The sequence below is a fragment of the Mytilus galloprovincialis genome, chromosome 6 (assembly GCF_965363235.1).
Source record: "Mytilus galloprovincialis chromosome 6, xbMytGall1.hap1.1, whole genome shotgun sequence".
Taxonomy (NCBI): Eukaryota; Metazoa; Mollusca; class Bivalvia; order Mytilida; family Mytilidae; genus Mytilus; species Mytilus galloprovincialis.
Window position 1 is genome coordinate 45621294 of NC_134843.1, and position 15572 is coordinate 45636865.

Genomic DNA, 15572 nt, shown 5'->3' on the forward strand with positions numbered 1-15572 from the left:
AACTGTATCATGGGCTCTCAACGTGTTTTGATATCCTCCTCAAATTTAACAAGAGTCTCAGTATCTTCTAATGAATTGAATAAAATTGAATGGCCTGAAATGTGTGTATGTTTTGATTTGATGACTGTATTGCTACCATCAGTGCTAATTATAATTTCATGATACTCACGGAGACATAGTTTTGCTAGACTATTGAAAATGTTAACAGTTTCAAGGTTATGTTTTGAGGATTTAAAAAAAAATCTATTAAGTTTTTAAAAAGTGTTGTATTTTGTACTCTTTATAAAATATATAAGCTTTGTTTATGTGAATTTGAATAGAAATATGCTCATTAGAAAAAGCAGAGTGATAGAAATAGTCAATTAATCAGAAAAAGACATGATTAATCAAAATTTGTGACAGGACATACATAGCACTTGTTGGTAATTAAGGTACACAGGTGATGTTGTCAAGGTGAAAACTAGTTAATCCAGGATATTTTTCAATATCTGATTTCTAATTATCACAAAAGATAATTCAGCTATAATGAAATCAATGGAAACATTCAACAATAACTTTCTAAATCCACAATCAACTGTCTTAATTGCATCTGTACTGTGTGCTATTTTCCCCCGAATCGATTTCTTAGATAGAGACAATTTAATTAATTAATTGATTAATTTTGTAGATGGAGAATTAGATGATGAAGATACTGTGACATCTTCTTACGAAAACGACATTCAGGACAAGTTTGATCATCCAACGACCAGTAAAGAGAACACACCAGAAAGCTTAGGTAAGCATAATGTGGACAAAGGGAAGCAACTTATAGTCGTTTTCTTTTACTTCTAGCAACTTTTTTGAGAGGGGAAGTTAAAGAGATGTGTTTTACAATGAGAAGTTGAAAAATTCATACATTTTTCTGCATTTGCATTTATTTTTTTTTTTTCGAAAAAGAGCAGGCGAATGCCGCTACAAGGCAGCACTCGCACCCGCAAAGTGGAAAGGGATTAATATAAGTTGCAAAACTTGTTTTCCAATCCACTATAATTAAATATGTTTAAACTTTAATTTATTTTTTTATATATGTTGTTAACTGAGAAAATCTCAAGGGTGAGAAATGTGCATTTAAATAAAAGATTAATATGTTAATTAATTGATTTCATGTTACCATTAAGACAATTGAAATAGTCTCTGTCAAACTAAAACAAGACATGCAGAAAAGGGTTACATCCTTAAAAGATAACAAGAAAAATGTATAAATTTCTACATTTATCTAATGGATTGTCTGAAACAATATGACATGAGCATTTTTATATCATCGTGTATATATTTTTGCTGAGGGACTTTAGGAGAAGTCATCAATAATTACATTATTTATAGCTGACACTTTAATTACTAACTCTTGTCTTAACTTAAATCAATAACCCTGATCTGTCCTTAATTAATGAAAAATCAATTAATAATTACTGGCCAGAAATAATACTGTTAATTTCTGTTCAAGCTGATAAGGCATTGTATTGAATAAGATTGTATGGCTTTTGTTAATTAAATAGCTCAACACATTAATTGCCATGAGCATAGAAATTAAATTTTTGTGTCAACAAAATGGACTGGTTTCTAATGGGTGAAACAAACAATAGATAATGACTAAATGGACAAAGTAATTGTAACACCTGTAGGCTTAATATTTCAAAGATAAAACTTAACCAGGTAGGAAATATTTGTCATTTTATGTAATATTATCAATGAACCACAGGATTGAAACTTTATTTTTAACTGTAAGACATTTTGTTTTGTTAGCTTCATATCTTAATTGATTTTTGCTATAAATAATTGAATATTTCATTTGAAACAAAGTGTAAGTTATTATTGGAAAATAAGTAGCAGTGAGGGGGAAATGAAAATCATTATGTATAATCATTGAAATGAACACGTTGCATCATGTGTGGAATTCATTAATTAGCTGTTAGTGTGTGGGCTAAAGTTGGTTCATTTCATTTAATTTTCACTAAGTTGATACAAACGATAGACATATTTATGATATATATAAATATATATTGTGTTAATTTTCTTCTGTAAGAAAATTCTAGTGAACATGTAGATATGGGTGTTATTTTGATCAGTTGTAAATATGCATTGGAGAGGAAATTTACACATTTATTTATGAACTTTTTAAGTAAATTAAACAATTTTACTAATTTGTATAAGTTTAGTATTTTGTTCTTTAATGATGTATTCACATTGCTGTTATAGAATGATTATGTATTCAGCTACTATCGAATGAGGATTTAGAAAAATGTGTTAATGAATTGTTGATTAGTTTTATATTTATGAAATTGGACGAAGATGGAAGTTTTTAACAATCCTTACTGACTATACAGCCCTTGCATATTGGGTACCTAAACTTGGAATACTTATTGAGGAATTTAAATTCACATTTGTTATATTAAGATATTACCTTATTGATGTTAATTATAATGATAGACTTACTTAATAAATCGACTACAAGTTTTCAAACAGATTATAATTCAAATGAGTTTATTTGTACTTGTTTATATTTTGCAGATCGAACAAAAACACCTACAGAGTCGAAAGAGGACCAAATACATGTTTGTCCCTACTGTAACTATAGCAGTGTTAATGAAATGAGGATACAAGCCCATGTTATATCTCAGCATTCTCAAAATGACTCAAAGATTCTCTGCCCACTTTGCCAAGAAGACTTTAAAGAGAAACGTGGATTAGAGAAGCATTTGATGAACACACATAGCGTAAAACCAGAAGGTCTTCAACGTCTTTTGTTAATGGTTGACCAAGGAGATTGGATGATGCCACCCACAAGTATACCAACAGTTACTCCATTTATGCCCATTGATGAATCTGGGGAGATTAATACTGAAGCTTTAGAAGCTGAAGCTGCTCGTCTAGCTGCTGAAGAAGGTAAACATCAAATCATAATTTAGAATAAAAAAAACATCTCTTGCTCAAATTTGAAGGTTTTGTTAATATATTTGATGTCATAATGGTTAAAAAGAATTTAATGATTATTATATTAAAACTGAAATTGGAAGCAATAGATACTAAAAGGACAGTCAAAAATAAACTGACAACACCATGGTTAAAAAGGAAAACATAAACAAACAATAGAAGGCAAAATAGAAAATGAAAGAATAAGCAACACAAACCCTACCAAAAACTTTAGGTGATCTCAGGTGCTCATGAAGGGTAAGTATGTGTCGCCTATCAAGATGCTCATATTCTCAACCCGGTAATAAATCTTTTTCAGTAGGTTATATAATGGAAAAGGGGTCAGGATTGTAGCAAATTTTTTCTATCTATCAGTATACTCTATAAGTATGTGTATATTGTAAAATCAACCACTAATCATCAAATTAGAACATGCTACCAAAATATCCAGTCCTTTTTGTTGCTAACATAATCTAAAATAAGTCTTGAAAAACAGAAATAACATTGCAATTACTTAATTTAATAAATTATATATTTCTTAGGAGAGCAGTGAAACAACCCTTTTCAGGATATCAGGGCTAGGCCTCTTTTTCTGTGGGAATCAAGGAATGAGCTTATTTTCATGTGAATAATAAAAGATTCCCTGAACAATATGAAAACCTTAGTTAAACCAACATAACATTAAATCCTTATAAAAGTTTAATGTCCAACTGTATAAATTGGCACTTTGTCCAATAGATACATGATAAAACCAGACATTCAAATGACTGAAAACAACATACACCATACAAATAATTAATAGTGGAAACAGAACAATTTTTCAAAATTTTATACATTTATAGTTTTGGGTTTTGTTTTTTTTTCAAAAAAGGATAAACATAAGAATAATGAAATAAACACTTTGAATCTGTTGATTAACAAAAAAAAAAATCAAATGACAAAACAAATTATACATGTAGACAACTTCAAAGAAAAACAATTAATCATTAAGGCATGAATACATAAAAACAACAGATGACAATGAACAAAAAAGAAATAATTTATTTTACAAATAAAACTTGTTATGACATATTTTTGATATTTTAACTTCTTAACTTTACAGCCATAGACACAGCAGCTGTACCAGATAAGAATGATGCTGACGATCAGTACCGATGTCAGACATGCTCAAAAACATTCATCAACATTGATGGATTGTATGCTCATCAGAATGAACTTGGACATTTAGAATTGAAACAGACCCCGCGGGGGCCAGGATATCTGTGTTGGAAGAAAGGATGTAATCAGTATTTCAAAACTGCTCAAGCTCTTCAAGTCCACTTTAGAGAAATCCATGCAAAACGACAACCAAACATAACTGATCATTCTGCATACAAGTATGAGTGTAATCAGTGCAGCCTAGCATTTAAATCACCTGATAAACTTCAACTTCATTCACATTTTCACCTGATTCAGTCTGCCACAAGATGCAGTTTCTGTTCAAGATCATTCCGATCCATTGCAGCATTGCGTAAACACATTGACACTGGACATTCAGAAATCAGTGATATCGAGAAAGAGCAATATCATGCATCAATGAATGTTGCTTCAATGGCGTTAGGAGCAGTGTTGAAACAGTCAGGAGTGGAGAATCTTTCTGATATCATAAGCACAAATTCTGAAGGATCTACAACAATTGTTAATGCTGTCACAACCCCTGTTACTAGTGCAATACAGGCCGAAAAACTGTTGGCTAAAACAGATATGAACTCAAACGAAACTGTTGGTAAAGTTGATGAAAGTATGGATACCGACAATTCATCACTTATTGAGAATGATGATGAAGATGAAAGCATGGACACAAATGAGAGAGAAGATGCAGGAGATATGCCCTATAAAGAACAGCAATTTCTGGAGGACTATATTAATAGTCAGGCTATTGCAGAGAACAGTTATGAAGATCCATCACGTAAATTTAAGTGCCATCGTTGCAGACTAGCATTTACAAAACAGAATTATTTGACAGCACATAATAAGACATTGTTACACAGAAGAGGAGACAAAATGAGCTATCCAATGGAGAAATATCTTGATCCAAATCGTCCTTTTAAGTGTGACGTCTGCAAGGAATCCTTCACACAGAAAAATATTTTACTTGTTCACTATAACTCTGTGTCTCATTTACATAAACTGAAACAGACTACTCAAGGATCTCCTTCATCAATATCTACTCAGCAAGCAGAAAGTTCAGATTCAGAATTGATAAATACAACTACTACATCCCCCATAGTGAATGGCGAAAGTGACAAACTCAAGCCATACAAGTGTAACATATGTAAAGTGTCATATTCTCAAGGAACTACTCTGGACATTCATATACGATCAGTCAGCCATCAGAATAAGGCTTCAAAATTGCAAGAATTGGTGCTAACTGGACAAGTTGATATAATGCAGCCATTGATTGAACAGCCAAGTGATCCTCAGATGTCACAACAACAGAAGATGTTGTCAGAAATCATAGCTCAGCAATTGTCAGCTTTTAACCAATCAATGTTGTTCTCAGGCATGCCAGGTTTTGGAGATTTTGGACAGTTTCCAATGACAACAGGATTACCACTTTTGCTGCCGAAGATGTCAATTCCAGAGACAATTACAACCTCAAGTACATCTACCAAATCTTCAACTGTCATCAAGTCAGAAAGAATCGACTCGAAGTTTGGAATCAGTGAACAAGAAGAAATGAATGGACTTCATATGTTAGCTCAAGCAGCTGCCAACAATGATATTGTAAAGAAAGAATTGGCCGAACTTGTAAAAGACTCACCAAATGTTGTAGGACCTACTTATCTCTGCCAGTTATGTAATGCTGTATTCACAAATCAGGACTCATTACAACAGCATCAGATAATGTGCATGTACCAGGCTGGTATGACTACTCCAACTACTCATATGAGACCAAAAAGTCTTATGGGACGTGTCAGTTCGCAAGTTCATAGGAATTTACTGGAGAATATTGGGTTTGAATGTGTCATGCAGTTCAACGAGTTCAACAACCAGCCAGCTTCAATGAGGGAGGAAGCACTAGACAAAGCTGAGACAGAATTTGAAATTAAGAAAGAGATTAAAGAGGAGAAAGACGATGAATCTGAAAAGAAAGAGGATTTACCTGAATTAAACAAAGGAGTATGTCCCACATGTCACAAAGAGTTTTCCAGTGTCTGGGTTTTGAAAGCTCATCAGGAGGAAGTTCACAAAGAAGTGGTACCAACAATATTTGTAGAAGATTTTGGTGAACAGTTCAAAAATGATATGGACATAAAACAAGCAAAGGAAAGCGACAGTTTACAGTTAGGTGCTCTCAATGATACTGCAATCAAAGAAGGCAGTGTTAAAGATATGCCTCCACCTCCAGCACCTCCACCTCCTCCTCCATTGATGAGTCCACAAGTAGATATGTCACAAATGATGCCAATGTATGGAATGCATCTTCCTATGCCACTCAATATGGCCATGATGAATATGCAGCCACAACTAATGCCAATGATGTTCCCAGTTAGTACTCCTGATGGTATGACCTCACCCATGGGTGTTGGTGATGCAGGTTTGCAGAGTTCTCAGTCAAAGATGCCATCAGGACAACAAGCTGCAGCTGTAGCAGCCATGCAAAATCAAAACAAGCGAGCCAGGACACGTATCAATGATGAGCAGTTGAAAGTCCTGAGAGCATATTTTGACATCAATAATTCACCAAGTGAGGAGCAAATCAATGCTATGTCCGAACAGTCTGGTCTTCCAACCAAAGTCATTAAACACTGGTTCAGGAATACACTGTTTAAAGAAAGACAAAGGAATAAGGACTCCCCATACAACTTCAACAATCCTCCACTGACTACACTTGATTTGGAGGAATATGAAAAGACTGGGAAGATCACATCATCAGATGATCCTCATGAAATAGTGATTAAAAAAGAGGTGGATATCATGGAAGAACCAAGTATTGGTAGAATAAGTGAGAAGGAAGAGCTTCCTCCTCTAACCCAAACTAAACCAAATCCATCTCCTATTGTATCATTGCAGTTGACCGCACCTATTTCATCTTTGAAACTGGAACCTCCACCCAAGACAGAATCACCTAAGTCACAAGACACAATGATGGATGACAGCGACAGTATGTCCAATTCATCTGGACCACTAGCAGCTTCATCCTTTTCAGCTCCACCACCTCTTGTCAACATCAACATGTCTACTGCACTCAGCTTTAGCTCAAATGCAGAAGAAATTCGACCAAGATTTGAATTCTCTCCTCATCATTCAGCTTACAACAAGAGAGCCAATCGAACCAGATTTACTGACTACCAGATCAAAGTTCTTCAAGAATACTTTGAACAGAATGCCTACCCAAAAGATGACGAGCTAGATCATTTATCAAAAATTCTTAATCTTAGTCCAAGGGTAATTGTGGTATGGTTTCAGAATGCTAGACAGAAAGCTAGAAAGATCTATGAAAATCAGCCTAACCCAGAAGTAGCTGCAAAGGAAACTTCCTCAAATTCACCATTTAACAGAACTGCAGGTCTCAACTACCAATGTAAGAAGTGTACAGCTGTATTTCAACGATACTATGACTTGATTCGACATCAAAAGAAACACTGTAATGCTGGAGATACTGACAAATCTATGTCTGTCAGCACATACAATGAAGATGATGATAGCAATGATTCTCTATCCAGCATGTCAAAAGATGAACTGAACTTATCAGAGGATGGATCATTAAACTCGTATGAGCTATCAGGTGAACAAGATATGTCAACTGGAATTAAATTCAACTGTGAGAAATGTAACAAGTCATTTGATAAGCTTGAAGCCTGGCGTGACCACCAAAACATCCATATGAGTGGCAACCCATTCTCAGGACTAGCAACAAATAGTGCTTTTGGAGTGCTGCAAAACATGGCTGCTGCCCAACAAATGGAATCAGACAAGTTAAAGAGAAAATATGAAGTATTTTTAGATGATGATGATCATGATCAGCCAAGAGATAAAAGGCTGAGAACAACAATTTTGCCTGAGCAGCTAGATTATTTGTATCAAAAATATCAACTTGACTGCAATCCAAGTCGTAAACAGTTGGAAAATATCTCAAGAGACGTCAACTTGAAGAAACGTGTTGTACAAGTTTGGTTCCAGAATACTAGAGCTAGAGAACGTAAAGGACAATATCGAGCACATCAGCAACTGATACACAAACGATGCCCATTCTGCCGAGCATTGTTTAGAGCCAAATCTGCACTAGAATCTCATCTTGCAACAAAACATCCAGAAGAAATGGCTAAAGGAGATATTAACATAGACAATATTCCTGATGCTGCACTGGAAAGTCCATCTGAATGTCTGTCAGTAGCATCCACAATGTTTACATCTACACCAACGTCTGCTGACTTTAGCAAGATGATTTCACCTCAAAGCATGCAGTCATTCCTGCCAATACTTCCATCTCCTGGAGCCTTGCCAGGTTTACCCAATGATCCCCTACAGATGTCAATGACAAAATTTTACGCTGACTCCTTCAAGAAGTACATGAATGAGTTATCTGCTCCTGAATCAAATGAAGAAGAAAAAACAGTACCATTGTCATCACCATCACCAGTCAAGACTCACGAAAGTAAGCCAAAGCCATCACTTAGTAGTAATGATGATGAAGCTCCCTTAGACCTGAGCAAACCCTTGAAGGTGAAAGTAGAAAATGAGAAAATATCAGATGGTCCATCGACTGATATTAGTGAGAACTCCAGCGACAACATGAATATGTCTAGACACTTTGATGATTCTGCATCTGATGTGTCCATGAATAAAAGTGATTACTACAACAACAGTCAGCATGCTATCAGTACAAGTGGTCCAAACTCTCCAGTATCAGTCACTCACAGTAGCAGCCTTTCTGCAAGTCAAGCATCAAAACGTTACCGAACTCAGATGACCAGTCTTCAGGTGAGAATTATGAAGACCATCTTTGTTGATTACAAAACTCCAACCATGGCTGAATGTGAAATGTTGGGAAGGATCATTGGTTTACAGAAACGAGTGGTACAAGTATGGTTCCAGAATGCCAGAGCTAAGGAAAAGAAATCCAAACTTCAAATGTCCAAAACATATGGTACCAATCCAGACCTTGACTTTCACAAACCTCCAGAAGAATGTAAATTGTGTAACTTTAAGTATTCCCATAAGTACACTATCCAAGATCACATCTTCACCAAGAAACATATAGAGCATGTTCGCAACTATGTCCAGTCCCAGTCAGAAGCAGAAAGTCATCTTTCCAGTCAAGGTATGGCAGGATTGACTGGTTCCCTGAACAAGCAAACAGATAGGAAGCAGTGGGAGGACCAGTCATCACAGTCACACTTAGCACAGCTACAGTCTATGGGAATGGGAATGCCACTTGCTGGATTATCAGGTATGTGACATAGTTTTAATCACACATTTTTAAAAGTGATAGAATGAGCAAGGAAAACAAACATTTTTAGAAAATTGTATTTTATTTAACAAAAACAGAGTATGTGTGGGATGTACATTAGTGAGACAGTAGTAACAACCAAAAGTTGACATTCAAGAACAGATTAGGTGTGGGATGTACATCACTGAGACAGTACCAACCAAAAGTTGACATTCAAATTAAGTAACAATGATGACTCTGTATGGATAGCTCTTAATTTCCTGAACAGATATCAAGTTAGATTTTTGAAAATAGTGAACAAGACAGTAATAAATTTAACTAAACCGAATGTTTTGTCTTAAAGTACTGATACACATTATAGAATTTAGTACAATATAGAAATTAATAGACATGTAAAAAATAAAGTATTTATAGATGTTATTAATGTATGTAGTTGTATGTTTGTGTTTCAGGTCTTGGTTCATCGTTTAATCCAAGTGACATTCTAAAGAAAGATAAAGATAATAGTGGGGACAAAAAGTCATCTGAAGGTAGCTTTAATTATTTATTGGTCCTTGTCTTCTTAAATTGCTAATTAACATTTTAATTTCATCATTGCAATAATGAGTGCTTGAAATTTCCTATTTAAAATCAGATGCTTAATGTTTATGTCAAAAAGGAAAATGTGGATTTTCCACAAATATTTTAAATGATGAGAGTCAAAAGATTAATCAAAAATATTCCAGCCCATTGATTAAGACATTTATGAAGAAAAAGTTTGCTTGTTAAAGGAGAAAAACATTTACTCAAACATTTAAAGGATCTTTTTTATTAAATTAAATTATCTATTATCAGTATTTTGAAATATCTCAAAACTGAAAATGTAGCTATAATATTTGACAGATCTAATCTATTAATTGGTACATAAAATACTTATTTACAGCTAACACTTCACATCATTTGAGAAAAAAAGGTTGAAATTTAAAAAAATATTTCCGCACTTAGTAAAGCTGACGATAGAATAAGAACTGTAGACTGTAAACAGAATTTATTGTAAAAAAATAACCCTAATATTGTCTTAACTATTTTTTAGGATCCAATAAAGACCTAATGAACATGGATCCTACTCAGCTGGCTGCCATGATGTCATCACCATTCTCAGGATTTTTCCCAGGCATTGATCCAGCAATGCTGCCTTATATGTATGCAGGATTTCCAGGATACATGCCAGGTATGGGCATGCCTTTCATGCCTCCAGGATTTATGCCTGGTAAGTAATATTTATTTATATTATGAATTCGTATATTTTAACAAATTTGATTTGCTTAGGGATAGTCACATGTTTAAACTATATTTTCGAAGGCAGAGAGAAAACGGCGGATAGCAAAATGCATATTGCACAGCAAAAAGCATATTGCATGGTTATTTTTAGAATATCTAAAAACCGATATACTTTGTGACGTCATGTAATGAATTTCAGGATATTGTTAAACGTTTTGAAACAAATGATATCTGTGATCGATTATTTGACGAAAAAATACATAAAAATTAATGTTAAACATACAAAAAAAAGTAAATGAAATAACAACTAATATGTTGTTATTGTCAAGGAGACAATTTAATATCTATAAAATTCCAACAAAATCAAATGACAATTTTGATACAAATATAGTCGGAAATTAATAATATAACAAATATAGCCTTTGCATGAGGTCAATACAGTTTATATCGACCCAAAGAAGTATATTGAACTTGGACTTAGTCCTCAGTCAATATACTTCTTTCAGGTCAATATATCCTTGTATCGACCTCATATAAAGGCTATATTTGTATAATGTATGCAAAAAAAGTTTTGGAAAACACAATCATCTCTGTATTGATAGTGAATGTTTATGGACGTATCTACTATTCATAGTAAATACATCCATGACCATACACTATCAAAACAGAGATGATGGTATACAGTTCAAGGTCAGAAGTGATTTCATGTATAAACCTAACTTACTAGATAAGGTTATATGATTTTTGGCTATTTAGTTTTTAAAGTTTAGGGCAGTAAGTAGATAAAAGCCTGCAGTATTTCATTTTTAGCTTCTGTTGAAATATCTTGAAAATGATATTTAGGCTTTGATTTTCTTGAAAAATTATGACCATTGCTGCTTTGTTTAATAAAAAAGTTGAGGTGACTTTTAGTTAAAATATTTGTTGGTATGTTTGATAACAAAACTAAATGAATCAAACAAAACAGGATAACATATATACCAATTACTGACACATTATAATGGTGAGATACTAAACCACATCTGATAGACAGGATTTTGTTACAAAGATGTAAAACCACAGTTTTCTGATCATTTTGTATTGGATTACTAGAGATAGACCAAGCCTGTAATTGTGACCACAATAACAACTTTGGGGAAACAATAAATAGTAAAATTTCAAATTTTCAACATATATATAAAAAATATAACTAAGGGAATTTATGAAAAGGATGAATAATTCATTCTACATAATTACATCAGGACACTGTTTTGTATATGTGGTGATTCAATAATTTTTTATAAATATTTCCAGGTGCAGAACAGCTAATGGGAGGATTTGATCCTATGTCATTTGGAACTCCTCTACCTTTATTGCAAATCCCACCACAAGCTATTAAAGATGTCAGTGTAAAACTTTCTGAGCCAAAAGCATCAGTTGCTCAATACACTCAGGACTGTAAATCAATTTCCAGTTTGAAATCTCTTGTAAACAATGTAGACTATTTATGTGTTCGTGAATCAACAGTGGATGTTGGATATATATGTAAGAAATGTCAAATGGTCTATCCAGGGAAAGAAGCATGTCTGGGACATCAGAGGACAATGTGTTTCGCTGGTGGTAAAATTCCAGATAACATCAGTCCTGTATTAAAGCTGGAACAGATTCAATATGAATGTAAACTGTGTTCTGACAAATCATCTACAGTTCAAGAGTATAAGTCCCACTGTCAGTCAGAGGGACATAAAGCCAAAACTGCCAGAATCCAAAACAAGTCTGGAAAAATACACAGTCCTGTTAGTTCTGTTCCGCCATCACCATCAAAGACACCAAGTTCTTCCAACCCTAGTGTATCCCCATTGCCAAAAACTGACCTCAATTCTCCAGGTTTCTCACGACCAAAGGACAATGCATCCAATGCAAAATGATTTGTAGTAATTGTGTAAATGATGACTTAAGTGCTATTGGTTTTATTATTTGTCATTTTTAATTTTTGTTTTTAGAGACTTATGTACTGCACCGTATTAAATATGGTGTATGAATATTGAACTACACAACTCTTGCTATGTAAGTTCATGCATCTTTTTGTTGTTTCTGTCATGAAACGTTTTTCTGTGTACTACTGCTTACACATGTTTTAACTGCCATGTTAAGTTTCTTAAGGTTGTGTTTGTATGTTGGTTGTTTTGGATCAAAGCCATATTTTATGGCAAATATATTGAAACATTCCTTAAATTTATTGGAAGAAAAAAATGCCAGTCATACAATTGCATTTTTCTTGTTATCTTTTGTTTTGCAAAGATTTGAAGAAAGAAAACAAGGGCTTATTTGTTTAGTCCCAGACTTTTTAAAGACTATATTTGTTAGTGTTATAATTGCATTTAGATTTTAATACATTTTATAATTTCATTATTAATTTTTTGTTCCAAATGTTAAATTTTTCTTCCCTGCATCTGGGACCTAGTGTAATACGAAGCATATTATATGAATATATATCTATAAGCTATATCTATAAACTATATATACCTATAAGTTAGTCATTTTATTGTTATAGTCATATTGATTTTTTTCATGATAGGTTTACATAATAGTTGTAGACAGTTTTTTGAAATGAAAAAGGAATTTTTATAATAAAACAAGCAAAGCTATGACTATGTATGATGATAAATAGTAGATATGAATGCTAGAAGTAGTTATGTTATGTATGTTTTGTGATGAAAATGTGAGGGTCTTTGAATGGTTTTAGCTGCATGAAGTATTCATTATATAGCATAAACATATATTTCTATATATTATTAACTTTTTTGCCATGTTAGCATTTTATGAAGTCAGAAGGTTCTAAATATAATAAGCCCTTAAGGGGCAAATATTTCTGTAAAGTTTGCATGCATTTATTAGTTTCATTATTTTTTATCATAGAAAATTGTATCTCTTTTTGTTATTATTTCTATTTTATTCATTTGAGTTTTATTTTGCTACACAAAGAAATTGAATGAAAAAATGGAAAAAATTTCTGCTATTTTAAATAAATTTATGATGAATTGCATAGTTTGATTAGGGTCTGGATGTGGTTTACAGTAACCAAAAAGAAATAACGAGAAACAAATAAAGAAAAGAGCAGGTGCTTAGATTAAAAGAATAAAGATAAAAATTATAAGACAGAAATGAAGAACTTCATCCAGATTCTGTTACATATTAGCTTTAGCCTCTTGATTTCAACATATCTCATTTGCCACATATCATATGCTTCCTCAGAATAATTCTGATGTTGATCACTAAGGGTAATTTTTCTTAGATCTCCAAAATAAACAAAATAATGACCTCATAACGAAATCCTTACATGTATATAGTCATTCACTCGGTGTTGTATATGCAACTTGTTACATTTTTTTTTTTATTTCATCCAGTTATGTTTAAATGAGTAAAAATTTAGTCAGATGTTGTTAGTGTTCTACCTTGTGTTTGAAAGAGCTTTCAAGAAAAAAATCCTTGTAACATTTATTTTTTCTTTTATTAGTGTTCAATATTAATGTTCTATTAGCTCATATAATGGGACCAAATTGTTTATGACCATCAGTTTTGATGTATTAATGTAATGAGTGTAAACAATTATAAATCAAAATCAAATTATTGTTGTACCCATTTAATATTTTAAAAGTATTGTAGAAATATCAAAATCCAGGAAAATATAGAACACAAGATTTCTGTCATTCACAAGGTAAAACTTTATACTGTTAAACTGCAATCTCAGTTGTTAAAATTGTTATATACTTTTGTTAGGGTTCAAAGTTCAAACAAGGTGCTTTTTAGTCTACATTGGACTAAATCTAAGTCAATGTTTCTCTGTTTTCTTTTCCAGATTTTTTTTTCATTTTTTTTTTGCTCTGACATAATGTTGTTATCTCTGTTAAAGGGAGTATTATTTTTAAGTATTTTATCAGCAAAATTATTACTAGTTGAACTAGTACAGGTCTTTATTAATGATGTCAATATTTTAGACATTTCTTTAAAATGGTTATGTAGTCTGCTTTGCAAATATAAAATCTAAAATAAAAATACATATAAAGTGAGGTTTTTTTTATTTTGTCCACATATTAGCTATGATAGACAAGAGATGGAATATTTATTTAAATAAGCAAAAGTGATGTTGTCAGGGATAAAAATACCAGTTCAAAGCAGAATTAGTACTACAAGTAAAATAAAAAAAGGCAAAATCATGGCCTTAAAGAAAAATGATGCAACATAACAAAAGTCTAGAAAACACTACACATGCAGGGCCGTAACTACATTGAGGCAAATGAGGCAAATGCCTCATGTTAGAAATTTAAAAAAAAAAAAAAAATGAAACAAAAGATTGTCTTAATATCAAATTGTTTTCACGGAAAGTGTCTAACAAGAAGCAAGTTCTCTTCACTCTCTGGTGTCGCCCCCGCATGTTTTTCGTGATCCATGTTTCTTTTTTACTTTTAGTTTTCAGAGTTGATGGTACTATTGTTTGAACTTCTGTGTCTTGCTCATTTATTGTCCTACTTTATGACAATAGTCTGAGTGTTGATTTTCATTTGTAAACGTGCAGTTTTGCAATGTTGCATGCCCACCGATGTCCAGATATTATGCGAGAAAATGTTTTAAGAATATACAAGAAACAGAAAAAAATGGTCGTTTCTGCATGGAGAATTGAATTTGATATCAAAGAATTCACAACTGGCTTCTTTTGGTTGATAAAACTAGATAGCTGTCATGGTTTTAATTAAAGTAAGGTCACCAGTTTTCCAGTATCAAATAATTTGAAAAAAAAGCAATAATGTATTGCCATATGACCATTTCCATTGATGGGTTAAACTTGCATTAAGTCATGTTCAGACCCTTTTACAGAAAATAAAGGAATATGGAGTAAATGTGCACGAACCTAATCGAACACAAAGTCAATGCATAAAAAAATACTAAT

The 15572-nt window shown here is 32.8% G+C and overlaps 1 protein-coding gene across 11 annotated transcripts in view; it reads left to right on the plus strand.

Moving 5' to 3' along the window:
* LOC143079712 (zinc finger homeobox protein 3-like) overlaps window positions 1–14691 on the plus strand; it is a 95081-nt gene extending 80390 nt beyond the window's left edge. For 10 of the 11 annotated variants that reach the window (XM_076255236.1, XM_076255238.1, XM_076255237.1 and 7 more), the window contains 6 exons: window positions 668–775; window positions 2548–2922; window positions 4052–9385; window positions 9838–9915; window positions 10458–10634; window positions 11939–14691. In XM_076255236.1, the coding sequence (XP_076111351.1) occupies window positions 668–775; window positions 2548–2922; window positions 4052–9385; window positions 9838–9915; window positions 10458–10634; window positions 11939–12552 (6686 nt within the window). In that variant the 3' untranslated portion in view covers window positions 12553–14691. Of the gene's footprint in view, window positions 1–667; window positions 776–1727; window positions 1761–2547; window positions 2923–4051; window positions 9386–9837; window positions 9916–10457; window positions 10635–11938 lie in introns of those variants that run through there. The other variant, XM_076255246.1, reaches the window with a different exon arrangement.
* The last annotated feature ends 881 nt before the right edge of the window (window positions 14692–15572 follow it).